General features: G+C 38.0%; 1 protein-coding gene across 2 annotated transcripts in view; it reads left to right on the top strand.

Moving 5' to 3' along the window:
• ERICH3 (glutamate rich 3) overlaps positions 1–21209 on the top strand; it is a 113852-nt gene that overhangs the window by 49469 nt on the left and 43174 nt on the right. For both annotated transcript variants that reach the window (XM_028513390.2, XM_036026293.1), the window contains 2 exons: positions 9881–10061; positions 20802–20988. In XM_028513390.2, the coding sequence (XP_028369191.2) occupies positions 9881–10061; positions 20802–20988 (368 nt within the window). The remainder of the gene's footprint in view (positions 1–9880; positions 10062–20801; positions 20989–21209) is intronic.

Raw genomic sequence — 21209 nt, 5'->3', positions numbered from 1 at the left:
CCAATAGATAAGAAATGTAAATTATGTCATTCATATTTTTACATACTTAGCATTTTAAAAAATCTGTGTGGTCTCCCAGTTTCTGAATTCTAATGGTTGTTCTCTGTAATTGTAGATCCGTCAATTTCTCCTTGCTTTGTTTTGTAAATGGTAACTTCTATTTTGTAAATGTTGAGAATATCTTGCTATATGCCCTCAGATTTAGGATTACTCTTTTCTGTGGGTGAAGTGATCTTTTTTTAATCATTAAAATAGGATCCTCTTTGTTACTTATTACTTTGGGCCTTAAAACCTATTTTGGCTAATTATTATTTACCTTATTTTCTCTAGATTAGTATTTAATTTTTCCTTATTTCTTAGATTAGCATTTAATATATAGTTCTTTTATTTTCAGCCTTTGATGTCTTTACATTTAAGCTTTAGGCTTTAAATGTATTTATGCAACATATGAGTGTTCTGTGTTTATTTCAAGCCAAGACTCTCTGTTACTTTAATAAGTGAGCTTAGTCCAATTATGTTTATTTTGTTTAGTCGTATAATTAGGCTTCCTTCTATCATCTCAGTTTTTATTTTCTACTTGCTATAGTTTCTCTTAGGTAGTAGCATTTTATGCTCTTATTGACTTTTCCTTGAAACTCCCCTCTTGCCTTCCATGCCACTCTATTTTTTTCATGCATCTTTGTCATCTTCTCCTACCTCTTGTCTTGCTTTTCTGTGTCCCTTCTTTTTCACTTCTAAATCTAGCCATCACCATAGGCTTAGATCTTGATAGTTGTTTTTTATTCAAGAGGTAGTCATCTTCCCACATGGTTCTGATAGTTTTCTAGGTGTCCCTTGGATTTGTCCCTTGGGTTCTGGGTATAGAATAAAATTGGCACAATGGAGTTACTCATGCACTTTTACTTTTAGACTTGGATTTATTTTATTTTGATCTAGAAATGATTCCTTTAAGGGGAGGTGGCTCTCATGACTAATTTACACATTAAATTCACTCTTTTATTTTATGAATACTACCTCAAAGCATCCTTTAAATGCTTTTGAAAGGAAAGTAAGAGGCAGAAGGTGGTTCCTCTATGAATGTGTTGAACATGGTCCCTGGGTTCTGTGGACTGTGTCTCTAGGAGAGCTGATCCACTGAGCCAGAGGATGAGGTGTGGTAGGTCTCACCACCCAGCGAGTTGCATCTGTGTCTCAGTGCATTGTTTCATTTCGTTGTAGGACCTGCAGAGCTGTACACCGCTTTTACAGAATCTATGAGATTAGTTGGAATTTGCTCTGAGGTTTGTCTCATCCATCTGCAGATTTTTGTGTTCTCACTCAGGATTGCTTGCCGCCGACTCTAGGTAGCAGTCTACTGAAGGGTGGATAGTCCCATAGACAGTGCTTATAAATGTGAAAATGCAGACTTTCAGACAAAAACCTGCTTAATCATTATCTTCAGCAATTAGAGAAACCAAGTTGTTTAATTCTTATATGATTAGTGAGAGAGAGGGCAATGAGCTTCTCCAAGTGTCACAGGTGTGCACAGGTAACCAGGTTCCTAGTGATCGAGGACAAAGAATTGAACCGAACACCCAAAGTTTATAGCATAAAGAAAGAGGGAAGATTTATTAAGTGATAGTACACTCCACAGGACATGGAAGTGGGCCAACTCTGAGCAGAGAAGGGACGCGTGGGCTGGGGGGAATTCTATTCTTATAGGGCAGAAGCTCACTCGCTAGTCTTTGGCGGGCTTTTCCTGTGCAGGTACAAGGAGTTGGATTTCAAAGCTACTGTGCATGTGTGGTTTCCCATGATTTTCTTGATTGGCTACTGGAGAAGGGAGTCCCATAGTGTTATTTCATTATAATATTATAATCACGCATGCGAACGGGTAGCACACAGGCGCATTCTGTGATTCAGAGTTATCCCAGAAAACAGGAACAACCCGTCTTAGGGGGTCTTTGTCATGTATAGATGTTTTCTACCTCAGCCCTGTGGGGCCTCTGGAGTTTCCTTTCTGACTATCTCCTGCCTCACAAGGAAGAACTAACCTGGGGCTTTCTCTGTATCTGGTTGACCTCCTAGACTCCACATGAGGCTACCAAGATACCCATACTTTGCAGTGTATAATGTGCACTTTTTTGCCCAAGTTTTTGAGGGAAAAACAAAGATGTGCATTATACATAGGTGGTACTAATTTTGTATTTATATAACTGTTTTTAATTCTTTTATTTATGCTTATGTGTTAACAGTGTAACTCTAGAAAGCAATAATGATATCCATATGCAAAATAATACCCTGGAATACAATATTGGTTTTGTTTCTAAATATAAGTAATTAAAAAAATTAAATTTAAAAAATTAAAATGAGATTATTTCCCTGAAAGTTTGGGCCAAAAACATAGATGCGTATTATACACAGCAAAATATGGTAAATAATACAGTGAATAAGAACACATGCCCTATTGGTAGGTCCTACTACCCCTTAAATTAGACATGGTTACAATTTAAGCCAGGGTCTCTGTTTCATTGCCTTATTTCTCCTAAAGCAGGACCTTTTCTCTAATAATTTGAGCTCAAAATCTAGGATTCCCTCTTCCACCTTCATCACACATCAAATTAACTGCTGAACCTTCTAGATCAGAAATGTCCAATAGACATATTCTGTAAACTACAAAAACAATTTAAATTTTCTAATAACTACATTTCAAAAGGTAAAAACACATGAAATTTATTTTCAAAGTATATTTTCTTTAACCAAGTATATTCAAAATATTATCTATTATTTAAATGTGAAATCATTACAAAACTATAATGAAATATTATACAATTTTTAATACCATATCTTTAAATTCAGTATTTTATACTTACAGCACTTCTCATGTGAATGAGCCACCTTTCAGGCACCCAACAGCCAAATATGGCAAATGGCTGCTGTCTCAGGCAGCACAGCGTGACACCTTAACAACGGCTCATGTGTGTATTAATCCTTTCTTGTTCCCACTGCTACATCCTCGGTTCAGACGCCTGTTGCCAAACTCCTAACCAGGCTATTGCTATTGTAATCATTTACATACTTATGTCCTGCCTCTAAATCAACAAGTAGTTCAATTTGCCTTTTATTTATAATGACATGCACTGTGCTAGGTGCTGAGGCTACCAAGATAAATAAGACCAAATCCTGTTCTCAGAAGATTGCAGTTTAGCAAGAGAGACAGAAATATGTACAATTAACCATGATACATTGTGATGAGAACAAGCATAGTGGTATAAATAAAGCACAATGGGAACAGAGAGGAAGGATATATTCATTCTGAATGAGGAGATTGGAGAGTGCTTCAGAAAGAAAATGGCATTTGGAATGGGCCTTGAAAGATAAGTAGGAAGTTAGTGGGAGCAGAGGGTAAAATGCAGAAAGTGGGGGTAAATGAAGTCCATCTCAGTATTAGCAGATTTTACATGACGATGTTAAATTAAACCTTGTAGAATAGCTTTCGGCATGATCCTGCCCTGCTTAACACCTTCACCAGTTCCTCTTTCCTAATGAGAACAGGTCCATTCTTCTGTCTGGGTGTTTTAAAATGTAGGTTTTATTGTTTTCTAGGTACATTGAGATCCATAGATGAGATGATTGCCATAGGAGAGGCACTTGTCACTTATAGTTCCCAAGAGGAGGGGTCATGCCATGTGTGTTAGTCAGGGTTCTGTCCAGAGCAGTATTTGCCCATGTACCTGGGCATTGTGGCCCAGCTAAAGTGATAGATAAAAGTAGCCATCACACCATGTCACACAGTGCAGGGAAGAACTGACTGAGGGGTCAGTCAGGAGGCTGAAGGAGTGTGAAGAAAACACAGGCTCCTGAGAAAAGGAGCGGGAGGAGCAGGGTAAGCAGATATAGGAGCAGGAGAAGCAGGGTAAGCAGATTTAGGATTGAGTAGTGTGAATAATTTTGGTAGGTTCTGGGGTGTAAAAGCTGTCCTGAGTTGTCCGGTACCTGATGTAGGGGTGATTAGGGCAGGGTGGGGAGGGGTGGAATATTGGCCCTGAGTCCAAGAGCCAAGTGGCAGAGGGGGCTGGTGGGTGTGGGCTCTAGCCTGCTTTGCATGTGAAAAGTTCTCTCCCAGGCAGTTCATTTACTATCTTTAAGAATTGGTTAGCTCTGGGAGGGGTAGTCTCCCCAGGATCACCGAGCTCCTGATGTCAAAATATCAGAATACAAAGACATGCTTGGTACACTGGGCTTTCAGATTTTTACCCCTGTCCAGCTTTGCCTCTGCTCTTATCCAAGCCAAACTGAACTCAGTATTTCCTACACCCTCAACTGTTCGGTCTACCACTTCCCCACCTCTGAACTGTGTTCCTTGTTTATTCTTTTCTGCCAGAAATTCACCCACTTTTAAATCATCTATACTCTTTTATTTTCACTTAATTACATACTATTATATTTTGGTCTTTTGTTAACTTTCAATAAAATAGAGAAGTTATTGAATGATGACAACAATAATTATACTTTTCCTTTTGTCACCCTTTCCCACATGCTGGGAGTTTTACTCCATCCTTTACATAAATTTTCTCATTTAATCCACACAATAAACCCAAGAAAGAGAAAATCATTTCTTCACACTAAAAATAAGGACTCTGAGGCAAGAAAGCTTAAATAAGCTGCCCAAGGTCCCATGACTAGTTACTGGCAGGCTGAGTGTGCACGTGCAGGGGGCTGATGCTGGGCAGCCTGCATCGTCACCCTCGAATCAGTCATATGGAATTTATTTACAAGACTTATTCTCTCAGATCTTTGACGATAATAATTGTAAATGGCCAGGCAATTCTAACTGTGTTTCTTCAACACAGGCACCAGTTAGACCTCTAACTTATATTTCCACTAGGAAGGCAAATGTTCTTTTTCTATGAATTAATTACCTGTGAGTATCTGACAGATAAGAAGGGTGTGTGACCATAACTTTCCCAGTCCCCCAAAGGCTTTGCACTTTATAGTGTATTTCTGTACATTGTAGTAGGACCCCACTTCTTCTTTCTTCAAAAGGACGTTGTCACTTTTCTTATGTCCTTTACTGGGTTCTGCTTAGTACATATATTATTCTTTACTTGTAGTCTTATAAAGCTTGTTGAGGACAGGTATTTGATTTTATTTATATTTAATCAAATACTTATTAGTATTGTGTTCATAAATAAATATTGCTCTATTATTTGTATGAAAAACAAACTCCATTATTCTTTTTATCTGAGGAAAATGTCATGGATATCAGTTATACCTTTCTGGTGCAGACCCCTTTTCTCCAAGTCAAGCAAAACAAATATTAGTTTTCCTAGAGAAATTGCACATTTCTCCTATTTGAATTAATTTTAAAAAGTTTTTCAGTTTCCATTCTAGCCAATGCATTATTTTGGCTTGTTTTAGTCTTGGTTTTTCTCATCAGAGGACTCAGATTTGAAATTAAAAAAGGAAAACATCAGCATGATTTTAATATATGGTTATTCAACATATCTCATAGTAGGGTTGATTTATTTCAGACAAACGCCTTACTTTAAACAATGTTTTTGCTTAAAATTAACATTGCAGTTTGGCAACTACATAACTAAAAAGACTTGAAAAACAGTGTAAAAATCCATTTCAACAGCCAAATATCTTAGCAGATGGCCTTGCAAAATAAAGCCCTGGGAAAAGGAAGAGCCAAGATCCTTCTGGGTATCTGCAGCAGCTGGAGCTTAAAGAATGCCTTTTTGTGAAGAGGGTCAGATTTGGGGGTCTTTTCACCCAAAGCAAAGTCCACCTGGATAATTTCTAGCTCTTAGCAGAGATATTGAATTTATTCTGTTGAGGGAAATGAGGAAGGACATACGCATGTGTGAACTCAGCATCCTCAAAATTTGGAGCTCCGATGACTCAGAAGTATTGCAGTGTTTGTGAGTGTGAAGGGAGTAAGCATGTGGTACAGGTTACACAGTGGTAAGAAATGGGCATGGAGAAAGTGGAAAGAGGAAGCATAATAAAGCAAAGGAAGGAGGAGGAGAGAACAAGGGAAAACCGGCGAGGAAGAAGACAAAGAGAACCAAATGAGCATAGTGAGGGTGCTCTATGTTTCCATTGTAACCAGCTGCTTCCTGAACCTTTAGGAAATGAACACTCTTTTTCTGGCTCCTGTCAGAATCTTTTTCTTCCTAAGGCCATCAGAGTCAACATGGGGACTGTCTGACACTTTTTATGGTCAGGACTTTTGTTGATCTTATCAAGGCTTAATCACTGAAGGGGTCATTCTGTTTAATGGAATGCCTTGAAATGATTTTCGTGTTCTGAATTTTATGAAGTTTCTATAAATATAGAAAGCTTCTGATTTAGGGTGGGATCAACTTATTAATAGCTTTGTCTCAGCAAAGGACTGAATCTTGAATCCTTAACAGTCCCATGTATGTGTCCAACACTAGATGCCAACACTAGCAAGACATTGGGGGTGTAAAGATAGTTAAGACACTGCCCTTGTCTACTGAGAGGAGAATAAGGAAATGGTGTCAATGTCATGTGACTCATAGAGTTATACTTCTGAAGATTAAAAACAGGTTGGTAGTGTTTGTGCCACTATAATTAGTTTGGTTGCTGGGCTTTTTAATGTGAACACAAGAAACTGCAATAGTTGAGAGATGGTAGGAGTTAGAGAATATTAGACATTTTGTGTTGCCTGAGGAATGCTGGACCTCATCTTCTAGATAGCAGGAATCATTGGAAGACTTTAACAATAAAGCTGTATGATCCATTTAGTGACAGGAGATCACGCTGATGTGCAGGAGGAGGGAGATGTTGAGGGATATCAGGCTAGAAGTGGGGAAACCTATTAGTAGGGTAAGCATGCATCCCAGCTTTCCTGGAACAGTTCAAATTAATGTTCTTTTTTTCTAGCATAATTATTAGTAATATCTCTTTCACTGTGTTTTAGTTTGGATCATAAATTCTATGGTTACCCTACTAACTGGAAGTTTATTGCAGTGGTCCAGGTAAGACTGTGATGTCCAGAGGTCATCAGGGCTTGGCTACGTGGATGGAAAGAAATTGCTGCCCAACATTATCACCAAGTACATGTACTTGGACATCTATAGAAATCTTATATCCACCCCACACAGGCCTGGGCAGGGATCCCAGTGAAAACAATATATCAATTGAATGCTATATATTATAAATATATAATGGCTAACTGGTTAACCACTCAGTGGCCTTGCTGTTTGCCAGCTCAGATTGTACTTGCCTGAAAAATCTGTAAAGAAATGAAGAGTCATAAGCAACTGGAGATGGAAGTCAGAAAGGTAACCCTTAGTCGTGCAGGGCCGTAAGGCCTTGCTGCTCTTCTTAACTGTCCTTCTCGGTGCTAGAAAGAGCTGTATTTTTGAAAGTGGTAGGGTGAATAGAGGAACACCAAAGAATGGATGTGTGTTAAAAACTCAGTGAAGAACAATTGGTGACTTTTATGCAGAAACTAAATAATTCTTAATAAATAAGCCTCTACTTTGGAATAAAAAAATGGAGCTGACTTTTAATAGATGATTTGACTTTTGCTTGAGGATAACAGAAAGGGCCGTGTAGGCCTGTTACAGTTTGGTCAGTCTGGGGTCATTATAACCTTGGAAGATGGTGAGTGTAGAGGCAATTTAGTCAGCTGAAAGAAACAATTGTTCGTTTCCTAGTATACGCATTTAATCATGAGCTGTCACTTGGGCCTCCTGTTAGAACCCAGAAAAGGCTATTTGGTGGCAATAATAAGGGAATATTTTTTAAAGGAATGAAATAAGTAGACCCAGGAGAAAAGAGATTTGCTATCAGGAATACATTTTAGCAGAAAAAAAATATGAATAAGAGTAAATGAAAAGGGTGAAGAGCTGTCACTTTCTTTATTTTATTCTTAAATGTTCCTCCTTCCAGTTCTCATTTTGTACATATGAGACAGGTTTTCCTTCACTCCAATCCTGCTATTACATTGTATTTATATAGTGCTTATCTTCCAGAAGCTCACAGAACTGCCTCTGAATCCATGCCACTTTAGAAAATATTGCTTAACAAAAGGGGGATGCTTTATTTCATCCGTTTTATCATGAAATGTTCTAGTGGGAGCTTGGCGCTGGATGTGCCTTAGGCTGGTGATTGTGCATTAGGCTGCACACACACGCATGTCACAGCTCCACAGCTGCCCAGGCGAGAGAAAACATGGGGTAATTTTGCAGCTAGGAGTCAGGCCTGCCATCATTCCTTTGCTTTGAACTCGAGGAAATGCTTCTCATCTGCAAAGAATTATCCAGTTTCCTGATTTACCTTCATGGCTCTTGATGTCCCTGAAATATTTCTGTTTGGGAGTTCCGTGTGTCCACAGGCAAGACAATTGGCTTAAATTTTAAACCTCACACTCCCCCTCTATTTACACTGTTTCAAACTCATTTGTAGAACTTCATTTATCACAGTTACTCCCTCGGGTTTTACTTCAGAGAAATAGAATTGAGTGAAAAAAAAATCTTTGAAATGGAAAGGGATGAATTTAGAGATGGAAATATTTTAGTAGTTCCTTCAGAAATTTTTAAGCCCTGGCTGGCGTAGCTCAGTGGATTGAGCACGGACTGCAAACCAAAGCATCGCAATTTGATTCCCAGTCAGGGCACATGCCTGGGTTGCGGGCCAGGTCCCCAGTGGGGGCCACATGAGAGGCAACCACACATTGATGTTTCTCTCTCTCTCTTTGTACCTCCCTTCCCCTCTCTAAAAGTAAATAAATAAAAAAAATTAAAAAATGAAATTTTTATTGCAACTTGTTATTCTTAAAAAATAAGTGCATGCTTCCAAGGCATCTGTAATTCAGTAAAATCAAACTCAAATAATAGCCTTGGATTCACTAAAAGTTAGTCTCTTCACATTTTTCATTAGCTAAACATTGAGTTTTAAAAAAGCGAAGTAAGTTAAAAATAATATTTGGCCTCTGTATTTTGACACTTAAAGTGAAAATATTCTTACCAGGCCCTTTTAAAATCTCTTAGCAAGCCATTCCTAGTTCTCTGCCTCCTCTTCCTCCTTCCCTTTTCTATGCCTTTCTTCATCTTCCTCCTAAAGATTAGGCAAACACTATGCTCATTCACGATTGTGAAAATACTTCAGGTTATATGAAGTAGAAAGGAAAGGAAAGGACATTTCTTTTAATCTCTGGAACTTAAGGTTTTTTTTAAATAATTTTTTAAAATTGGGCAACATCAGAGGATATCAGCCAGGTTTATGAGGTGATTTTTTACTTGTTGGGTATATTTGATATTTAAAATAACATCATTGGTTTTTCACTGGGTTGAATGCCTCCTGTGAAATGGTAGCCCTAGGCACACCCATTGTCCCCATTCCTCAGAGTGACCACAGAAGGAATCACTCACATGTGTGCATCAGAATAAGCTCAGGTGTCCGTGCTGAAGTGTAAAGCTAGAACACTCAATTTCAAAACCAACTGATAAATCACAATCAATTAGAACAAAATTATGTCACCAACATTAATTTAATTAATGTGATTTAAGGTTTTTTTTTGAGAACCAGTTAAAAGAGCCAAGAGCAGTTTCCTTTTAGCATCCTTGACATTACAGTTGTATGTAAAACACATGCACACATGCAAAATAAAAACGGATGAATTTTGTCCAAGTTCCCAGCACTTAATTAAAAATGCAAAGTCAAAATGTGTATGTTATAATTGTTAGAGGGACATATTTTGTAATGGGCTTTACTTTTTGTACACTGTGTAGATTGATGTTTTCTAAAGGTTTTATTGCTAGGTACCTAAAAATAGCCTTTTCTGTTCTTCATAGTACAATGTCCTTACACTCTGTTTAGAAGGTAATTGGTTAATAAGTGCCCCCCCTTTTTTTTATTCTAGGATTCAAGAAGGATTAATAAGACACCACTGCATAGCAATGCAGTTATCACAATGATCTATTTGGGGAGAAATGTGCACCTATCTTATGATCACCCAGACTTCCGGGATGAAATAAAAGTTTATCAACAGCACTGCGGTGGGGAAAACCTGTGTGTCTACAAAGGCAAACTGCTTGAAAAAGGTACACATGAAGTGTGAATTCTTTCTAAGTGCTTGAAGTTAATGTTGTAGATAAACTATTACTGATATCAAAATGACTTCAATTTCTCTATGAAATTATGCATATCCAGGGATTTATAAACCAGCTGCCTCAAAGTAAATCAGGACTTACTGCTCCGTGATTGAAATTGGAGCAGCAATTACTCTTACAGATTGCGAAAGGAAGAATTTGGAGCGATTTAACCCAGTAACAGATTAATTTGGGGATAGAGATATATGATTACTAAAGTGTTGCACGAATAAACTGTCCCCCAAATTACAAGGTAATTATTTGGCATGCCATAGTGAATTATATTATACATTATTCTAAGAGAAAAATACCAGATTAACAATTTGTTCTTTAGAAGTATGTTGAGATAAAATCACAAATCCAATAAACTTTAGGATGAATCACACCTAAATAACATGGTGCAGAATTTAGCCAAATGCATTTAGTACATTTATACTTTCATTTGATCATCAATCCATGTTTGTTAGTGTTGTGAGAAAAAAATTTCTTCTATACTTTTAAGTTTTAGCAGATCTATGAATTGAATTGATGTGAGATAGATTAATAAGAGAAAATAACCAAATTTAATTACATACTAGGTCTGTCCAGAAAGTATCCAGCCATACACTATGAGAAATGGATACATTTATTGAAGAAGATACAGGAAAATTTGTACATAGGACAATGATGCCTCAGTCCTCTTCAAAGTAGGCACCTTGGGACCTCACCCAGTTCTCTCAATCGCCATCAGCTCCCCTGTCGTATTTTCCTGAATCTTATCAATGGTCTGAAATCTCTTCCTTTTCAAAAGTGATTTTAGTTTTGGGAAAAACCAGAAGTCATAGGGCACCAAATCTGGGCTGTAGAGGGCTGAGTCACCTGGGTGACTTAATGTTTCACAAAAAAAAAATCTGCATGAGACGTGATGCATGTGTGGGCAACTTGTGATGAAATTGCCAGTCTCCAGTTGCCCATAGCTATGGCCTTCTGAATCAACTGAATAGTTTCCACAGAGGAATTTTCAAGGTTGATGCAAAATTTGAAGCATATTTGTTGCACTATACTTGCTAGTCATTTTGAATGCAATGGTCACACAGTACACATGCTCACTCAATGGGCATCTACCGCCCCCACTTACTAGTTCAGTGAAGTTTTCATTGTTCATGCATGTGCATTCCAGTCCACTCTTCTTGGCTGCCAGGTTACAATGATGTTGCACAAACTGTTCCTGTTATGTTAACAATGGTTGCACTTTTTCCAGACAGACCTGGTATATACACAGAGGGGGTCCCATAAGAACATGGGCCCAGAGACAAATTGGGCAGTGGAGGCTTATATGCCTGTCTGAACTAAGAAGGAGAAGTAGGAATCTGGGACTTCAAAGGCTAGGAAGGCAGTCCACATGGAAATGAAAAGCAAATGTTCAGAGACAAGACAAAGGGACACAGAGTGAACTCTGATATTTAGGCTCTGCTGAGTTTCCCACACCACACCTAGTTCATATTATACTAGAGTGATCTTTGATGATAGTTTAAAATAATCAATATCCCAAAGAGACATGTTTTGGGGTGGCAAACTCTGATCCTCTTCATTAGCATAAAATTATTTTTATAATCCATATAGGGTTTCACATATTTTACAACAGTATTTTTTAAATATTTAATCCGTGGGACAGCAGTTAAAAGAAAGACTTGTTATAGGAATATACAAGGTTGGGCAAAAGAAGGTTTACAGTTTTGAGTACTTAAAACACAGACTTTATTCATGTATTATTATTTACTCATTTGTATTTTTCCATATGAACAACTGTAAATCTACTTTTGCCTACCCCTGTACTTGTGATTTCCTTGCTTGAGAAACTCTATTTAGAAAGTAACAGAGTTTTCATTATTAAAAGAAATATTTATGTCAGTATTCTTTTTTTTCTGCTTTTTAAAAATGTATTATATTGATTAAACTATTTTACTTGTCCCAATTTTTCTTCATTTACCCCTCTCTACCCAGGACCCCCCATTCCCTCCAGCAATCCCCCACCCTTAGTTCATGTCCACGGGTCATGCATATAAGTTCTTTGGGTTCTCCATTTCCTACTCTTCTTGCATCCCTCTGCCTCTTCTGTACCTACCAGTTTGTACTTCTTGCCCTGCACCTTTTCCCCCATTTTCCCCATTCCCCCTCCCAACTGATAAGCCTCCAAATGAGCTCCAAATTTATGATTCTGTTTCTGTTCTGCTTGTTCCTTTAGGTTGTTTTTTAGATTCTTGTTGAGAGCCGTGAATTTATTGCCATTTTAATGTTCATAGTTTTGGTCTTCTTTTTCTTAAATAAATCTCTTTAACATTTCATATAATAATGGCTGGTGATGATGAACTCCTTTAGCTTTACTTTGTCTGGGAAGCACTTTATCTGCCCTTCCATTCTAAATGATAGCTTTGCTGGATAGAGTAACCAAAGTTATAGGTCCTTGCTTTTCATCATTTTGAATACTTCTTACCAGTTCCTTCTAGCCTGCAAAGTTTTTTCTGAAAAACCAGCAGACAGTCTTATGGGAACTCCTTTGTAGGTAACTCTCTACTTTTCTTTTGCTGGTTTTAAGATTCTTTCTTTATCTTTAACCTTTGGCATTTTCATTATGATGTGCCTTGGTGTGGTCCTCTTTGGGTCCATCTTATTTGTGACTCTGTGCTTCCTGGACTTGTCTATCTATTTTCTTCACCAAATTAGGGAAGTTTTATTTCATTATTTTTTCAAATAAGTTTTCAATTTCTTGCTCTTTTTCTTCTCCTTCTGGTACCCCTATGATTCGAACGTTGATACATTTGAAGTTGTCCCAGAGGCTCCCTAGCCTATCCTTGTTTCTTTTTTTTTTTTATTCTTTTTTTTCTTGCTGTTCTGATTGAATGACTTTTTCTTATTTGTGTTCCAAATCATTGATTTGATTCTTGGTTTCATCCACTTCACAGTTGGTTCCCTATAAATTTTTCTTTATTTTGCTTAGTGTATTCTTCATTTCTTCCTGGGTTTTTTTATGCTGTTAAAGTACCCACTGAGTTCCTTGAGCATCCTAATAACCAGTGTTTTGAACTTTGCATCTGATATATTACTTATCTCCATTTGGTTTAGTCTTTTTATGAAGTTTTGTTGTGTTCTTTCATTTGGACCATATTTCTTTGTCTCCTCATTTTGGCAGCCTCCCTGTGTTTGTTTCTGTGTATTAGGTAGAGCTGCTCTAACTCTGTTGTCTTAGTAGCATGGCCTATTATAGAAAAGCACACAGGTAAGTTGGATGGGGTAGAGCCTTAGGTAACTGCCAGGGCAGGGCATCCAGTAAGAACCAGGTTAATGGAGTCTCAAATGTGGTGTCACTACTCTGTGGCTCTGTGTGTTGGAGGGCTTGGAAAGGGCACAATGGCCACTGACTGGCTTCTGGAGTTTTGTCCAGGAGGAAGCTGCCTCCCATCACTCACCTTGATGGCAGACACTTCAGTTTCTCCCCATATACTACTGGTGCCCTTCCAGCTGCTGCCCCAGTGCTAGAGCTCAGCGAGAGTGAATCTGAGTAAGCCCTAAGTCCATTGCAGGCCCTGGTATAAGAGGAGATACCTGAGAATCATGCAGTTTCATCTGCCACCCCAGCCCCTACTGGATTTTACAGCTAGAAGTTAGAGGGACTTATCTGCGGGGCACTGGAATACTGGGCTGTGTGGTCTGGTCTGGGGCTGGGATACCTTGCTCCTGAGGTATCCCTCCCAATTTTTATCTACCACACCTGGGTGTGGGACTGCTCATTCCATGTGTCTGCATATCTGTGCCTCTCTGTGTGTCTCTACTTCTCCTGCCCCTCTGGATGAATGTGGCTTCTTTAATTCCTTGGTTGTTGGACTTCTCTACAGCTCAATTTTATGATGATTGTGGGTGATATTTATTTTGTAGTGTAGTTGTGTGTTTTCTGTGGTTGTATGAGGAGGCAAGCCGTGTTTACCTATGTCTCCATCTTTGGTTTCCTTGATATATAGACTTGGGGGTTAAGGGGGGAGTTGGGGGCAAACATGGAGTTATTACTTTTGGTTTGTCTGTTTTCCCTCATCAAGAAAATAGTGATATTGCTCTGGCTGGTATGGCTTCATGGATTGAATGATAGCCTGCAAACCAAAGGGTTGCCAGTTTGATTCCCAGTCAGGGCACATACCTGGGTTGCAGGCCAGGTCCCCAACAGCGGGTGTGTGAGAGGCAACCACACACTGATGTGTCTCTGCCTCTCTTTCTCCCTCTCTTCCTCTCCCTCTAAAAATAAATCAATAAAATCTTTTTAAAAAACAGTAATATTAATTTTAAAAATTCAAGCAATTAAATAGAAACTGTACATATTGAGGAATTAAATATCAAAACTTTCCAACATAAGGAAGGGTGAACATGTGAATGTTAATTTTAATTTAAAATAAATTATATTTTTACTTATAACATTTTATTTATAAATAAAAATACATTTTCTTTTATAAAATAAAATTTATAAAAATAATGCTAGAAATATTTCCCCCATTTTTATACTTGGCTGAGCTATGATTTGCTTTGTCTCACTTTGTTACAGCATTTGAGAGTTCATTCCTTCCATTTTGTAGGTAAGGAAAAGGAGAGGAGTCCAGAGGTACAGGCTTCCCAAGGGCACACGTGCAGCTCTGGGCACGATCAAGAGCAGATCTCGTCCCCCTAACCAGGTGCAGGGCCTTTGCTTAGCACCCTCCATCCCCACTTAGCTTTTTTCAGTAGCAAAGGTTTTCTGACACTTTTATATGATGAGTATGAAACTGCTAGTGATAGTAGCGTAGATACATGCATTTATTTTTTAACAGTATAACTTTCAGCCATTAGTTTAGAAGAATTGCTGAAATTAGCTATACTGTAAAGTTGGAATTAACATAATAAAACTCTTCCTGGGTCTTAGATCACTGTTTATTCAATAAAATGCATATATAATGTCTATTTGACTGCTGGAAAAGATGGTACATACAAATGAAAGAAGAACATGACTTAGCTGAATGAGTTTCTGGGAGACTACATACCCTCTCTGACTAGCGTGCAAAACCAAATGTTACAAGAGAGTTACTTGGTTGTGTGCTTTTTTTTTTTTTTTTTGCAAAAATATTGGTCCTGGGATAGTCTTTTTGTTATGTCATTGGACAGTCTTAAGTAATAGGATGGAATGGGGACTTACATAATTGAATCCTGTCCACACAATAATTTTGTCTCAGCTTGTCCCTTCGTTATCAGGAAAATAAGCATTCAAAATTGGAAAGTGCAATGGCTCAGGGTTGGTTAAGCAATCTTAGCAATTTAGCTGAACTGAAAAGAATCTGCCCTTTTTACAAATCAAAGCTGTGCAAGACTCAGTGAAATGTGAATAGTTTTTAAAAAGATTTCTGTAAAAAAAATTAACATTATGCTTGGAGCAGTAAACTCATTAAAAATGTGGCATTTGTTAAGTTGTCTTGCTTCTGGGTGGGAAATAACAATACAATTAATTATTTAATAATGTGGCAAATGCATCCTTTATTCCCATAGTAATTCATGATGTCTTGTGGTTTGACATAAAGCCACACGTTGATTGTTTATTACGCACACTTAGCAAGTCACTGAAAATTTCTGCTACTTGTGAAGAATGCAGTTCTTCACAGGCATTTTGATCAGCCATGTTCATCATCTCACATGAGGCAAACCTTGGCCTCCTGGGTTCATGTGGATACAAAGAACAAAGTAACTGGTTTCTGACCCTCTTATAATTTCTTCCTTTTCTGCCCCATTTTCTTGTATTTCCAGACCTGATTCTATTGTCACTATTTGTGCATTACACATTACTCTCCCTGCACCTCAATTCTGTTATCTTGTCTTTTTGTGTGACATTTCCTTTGTCTGCAATAGGACAATGGATTTCAAATTCAAAATAGAATTTTAAATTCAAATCTTCCCCATCTTTTAAGATTCAGAATAAGGTTGTGAAACTTTCTCAGCTGACTTCTATTTTGTGATATCCATCTCTTGTGATGGCTACGGCTCTCGTGCTACACTTAAAACCAGATCGTTTCATTGTATGGGGACTTATATGAACTGTTTTTTATCTGGTTAGCACATGTAGATTTTTTAAGTTTTTTGAAATACCTTTGTTGAGGTAAAACTCACATTCTGTAACATTCATTTATTCTGGGTACAATTCACTGATTTTTAGGTATTTTGTGGAGTTGTGCATCCAGTATCTATCACAGACTAGTTTTAGAATGTCTCCATTGCTTCTAAAAGTTTCCTTGTGCCCATTAGTAGTTAATCCCCGTTCTTACAGCCAGCCTCAGGCGACCACCAATCTGCTTTCAGTCTCTACAGATTTGCTTTTTCTGGACATTTCATAAATGAAATTATGCAATAGGTGGTATTTGCTGTCTTCTTTCACTTGGCATAATGCTTTTGAGGGTCATCCAGTTGGATCATCTATCAATAGTTGCTCTCTTCTCATATCACTGAATACGAGTGCATATCTTCTATCCTATGGATGTATAATATTTTATTTATCCATTTCTAGTTGGTGGACATTTGTATTGTTTCCACTTTTAGGACTGTTATAAATCATGCTGTTATAATACACAAATACAGGTTTTTATGTAGACACCTGCTTTCATTTCTCTTGAGTAGGCTTCTAGGAGTGGTTTTGATGGCCTTTTTTCTGAGTATGGGTCATACTTTCCTGTTTCTTTATGCATCTTTTGACTTTTTGTGAAAAACTGAACATGTATTAGGTCATGTTCATGTATTAGGTCATGTATTAGAGCAACAATGGTCATGTATTAGAGCAACTGTGATTCTGAATTTTGACTTTTTCCTCTTGAAGATTATTGTTCTTGCTTTTTGTTGTTGTTGTTTGTTTAGTAACTGATCTGGAACAGTTCTGTGAAATTCCTTCTCTCTCTCCTTGGTACACAGCCAGTGATGTCTCTGCTCAGATTGTTTTTACATTCTATTGTCTTGAGCTGGCATAAAATCGTCCTCCAAACTGATGGCTAACACAATAGAAATTCATTCTCTCACAGTTTTGGAGGCCAGAAGTCTAACATCAAGGTGTTAGCAGGTTTATGTTCCCTCTAAAGGCTCTAGGGAAAAACCCTTACTTGTTTCTTCCACCTTTTGATGATTCTCAGTCACTCTTGGTGTTCTCTGGCTTTCAGCTCCATCACTGTGATCCCTGCTTGTGTCTTCACATGTCATGCTTCCCTGTGTGTCTTGGTGTGTGTTCTTTTCTCTTATCAGAATATTGGTCATTGGAATTAGAATAAAACAAATCCAGGGTGATCTCATCTTGATCCTTCACTAATTATGTCTGCCAAATGCTATTTTCAAATTGGGTCACATTCTGAGGTTCTAGGTGGCCATGAATTTTTAGAGGGCAGTGTTCAACTTGCTATAGTGAGTTCAAGAGTACATTCCAAGTTCAGGCAGTTTTCAAGTCTTCTCCAACTTTGATTTCACACTAGACTCTCTTGTGTTTTCCTTATTTGTGAATGCAAACTCCCAGTTGTCCAGTGTTGTATGAATAGGTTGGGCCTACTCTAATCTATTCCATTTCCAGGTACCTGAGGATGTGTACAAGCTAATTGGATGTGTGGAGGAGGGAAATTTTCCCCTTCCCTTCTTTGGTTCTTTGGGCTGGTCAAATAATTAAAATGACATGAGGCAGATTAACAGGAGAAAATCCAGCACACACATCCAGGGAATCTGCACAAACATAAGAGATTCCAGACAGTTAGGCAAGATGAGGTACATATGTCCTTCTAGGCTAAGGAGAAGGAGGTAGAGGTCTGGAACTTCAAAGAGAAGTGAAGCAATTCACAGGCAGATGAAACAAGTTAATGTTTGGTAAACAAGTCATACAGAAACAATGGGTCAGAGAGAAAACTAATCAAATGGGCCTTGCTAGGGTCCTCCCTGTCTCTCACCTAGTTCATACTAAGCTACAGTTATATGTGATGACAGTTTCCTTTACTGAGCAGGTCCTCTGACTTCTTTTAGGCAGTTAGGAGGAAGGTCAAAGGTTCTTTCTCAGTCTTTTGCTTGGTAGAAATAATCAGCCTAAAATAATCCTTATGCCAAAGAGACACATCTCGGGATGGCAAATTTTGCTCCCCTACGAATGCATCTATGATTGCCTTATTACCTGTATCTCTCAGTTAAATTTCTGGCTAATCTACTGGCCTGTTCCTTGCCCTAATTAGAACTACAGTTTCAGGCTAGTAGAACCTCTGGCCTTCTATGTTAGCTTGCCTCTGAAATTGCTACTTATCAGTGGTAATGCCACTGGGCAAAGTTTTTGTCTTCTCTTCCAAATCAAGTCAGCCCCCACTGACAGTGAAGCTGCTGGTTATTTATGGCCTGCCCTACCCTGTTAGAACTCTGGTGATGAAATAGTGGCAGGTGAGAGAGACAGGAGCAGCCTCAGGAGAGAGTGCCTCCGATGTCCACTGCTCTTACCAAAAATTCAGCCTATTTTCATGAATAACTGCTGCTTGGTTTATTTTAAAACTTTGGTCCATTTTCAGATTCACCGTTCTAAGGGGAGAGGATTTGATGACCTCACTCCAGAAGTCTGGTATATTCAATTAGTCTCTGTCCGGCTAAATTATAAGTTCTTGAAGGAAGGGACCCCATTTGACATTTTTTCAGTATTTTTATTTCTCCTCACTGACTAAAATAGTGCTACCCATTGTCAGTCAACAGTGAATAACTACATTATATAAATGTTATAGAATGCTTTCTAATACTGAACCTTATGTAATCATTAAGACTGCTCTGTGAAGTGGCCAGACTGGGTCACCCCCTCCACCTCACTCCCTCACCCACTCCTCCTGCCATCTCTATTTCACAGATAAGAATTCTGAAATGCAAATTTATGGTTTGCTTTCTTTCCACTACTCTATGTAGAAACCATCAAGTCAGGGTTGGGAAGTGTTGCTAAAATTTAAAATATAAAATTACAAAATATTAAGGGAATAAAGGCAGAGGTGTCAATTCTTGTTTAGTAAGTTTGGGAAAAAGAAAGAAAGAAATGGAACTAGTCAGTGGGTGAGCTCTGCAGTCAGATGAGTAGCAAACAGAAGAGCAGTCACATCTAGAAGTTAATGTCCCATGCCCATTCTCAGCATTTCCTTGGGTGCACCCTCTTCCTGGGCTGGGTACTTTGGGTGTGATGCTGCAGCAGAATGGATCATATCACGTGAATGCCCCATTCAAGTTTCTTGAATGAAAGGTTTCTGGTTACCACTAAAGAGCCCATATATCATAAAGACAATTGGATTTTAGAATCTATAGCATCTAATGTATAAATGACAGAATTACTTTCTCAGTAAGTCTATTCTTTAGTAGACTTATTTAGTCAGGTTTACTTTTAGAAGCATAATGTAGTATATACAGTATTTCTAGATGACTGTAAAAGAAATGGATTAAAATAAGAATCCACTGATTATTTACTGGGGGCCTCCTATGCCGTTGCACCGGGATCTGGGGAAATGAAGGTGAGTATGTCCAACTTCAGCTCTCATGGATTTCACAAACATATAGGGCAGCCAACATCTATATCAGGGTTCTCAGAGTGTGATTTCTGGACCAACAGCATAGCATTACTTGGCAACTTGAGAGAAATGCAAATTCTGGAGTCCTAATTAATCAGAAACTCTGAGGTGAGGCCCAGCAGTATAAGTTTTAATAAGTTCTCCAGGTGGTTCTGATGCATACCAACATTTGCTGCTGCAGACATATTTTAATATAGTGTGATATGTGCAACAATAGAAATATGTACATAGAAGAGGAGCAAAAATTATTATTTTAACTCTTTTCTTAGTAGAAGTAGAAGAATCCAGGGAAACTTTTTTTTTGTAGGAAGTGACATTAGCAGTGTCAGGAGTAGCAGGTTTCTGAGTCACTCTAGAATATGGTATTTCAGATGCAGGGTTTGGGAACTCTACGGTGAGATCTTTTCAAAGAGCCTTATAAAGGCTTGGAATATGAAAACCTATTAATTGAAAGCAATGGTTGTTAGTATTGGTGGGACTTTTGAGGAAAAAAGGGGTCTCAGATTCAGGTGGAATTGAGAATGGATTGGAGACCAAGTAAGTCTGCCTCATCTGTGTATGAATTAGGATTTTTCATGTCATGACTTAAAATACTCATTTATTTAAAAGCCTTACTGAGTTCACATTAGCCTTTTGTCGTGTACTTCTTTAATAGATAACATAGCAAGATAAAGGCATAGGATCTAGAGAGAGCTGTTTAGATTCAAATACTAACTTTCCCATTTACTGTATGATTTTGGGTAAATCACTGCACTTCTCTAAGTCTTCATGTCTGCATCTGGAAACTAGTGATAGTCACATTCCCACCTCATGTGGTTGTTGAGAAATACACCCACCGTAATCAGGCATAATGTCTGGCCATAGTAAGTGCTCATAAAATGATAGGTGGTGTTGTTATTATTATTACTATAAAACAAAGAGTTTTATGAAGGCTTAGAGTGCTTTTAATAAGTAAAAATAAAGAATGTTTTTTCATGATTAAAAATGGTTCCCATGTTAAAAGGTGATCTAGATAATACTATTGTATTATCTAACAGAAAAATGTGATGTAGAACATGTTAGTCCAAAGTCAGTTGCTTTAACTAATTTATTTCCTTTTTAATTCCAGAGACCTTTCAGTTTATTTCCAAAAGACATCATGGTTTCCCCTTCAGTCTCACCTTTTTCCTGAATGGGATGCAAGTGAACAGGTTAAGCTCCTGCTGTGAATATAAGCATCGGAAAGGTTCCAGACTTGGAGGCAAAAGAGGCTACTTTGGGTTTGTGTGTGTGGAGAGATCATCCCCTTGCTACAAGTATGGAAACAAATGTCTTTTGGTGGAGGGCGTGTTTTGCTACATTTTCTTCTGATGCTTTTACTGATACATTTTTCTGCACCATTTGTTAAGAAACTAAAATATCTAAGGTGGTTTAACTGTGTGTTGTACCTGAAATTTTAAGATCTAAATTAGATGTCTAGACATATTGTATAATGGGGATAAAAGCTGGTGGTGTTTCAAATTATGTTTCTTTCTCT

This window comes from Phyllostomus discolor, chromosome 5 (genome assembly GCF_004126475.2).
Source record: "Phyllostomus discolor isolate MPI-MPIP mPhyDis1 chromosome 5, mPhyDis1.pri.v3, whole genome shotgun sequence".
NCBI lineage: Eukaryota > Metazoa > Chordata > Mammalia > Chiroptera > Phyllostomidae > Phyllostomus > Phyllostomus discolor.
This window is presented reverse-complemented; position numbering and strand designations above follow the sequence as displayed.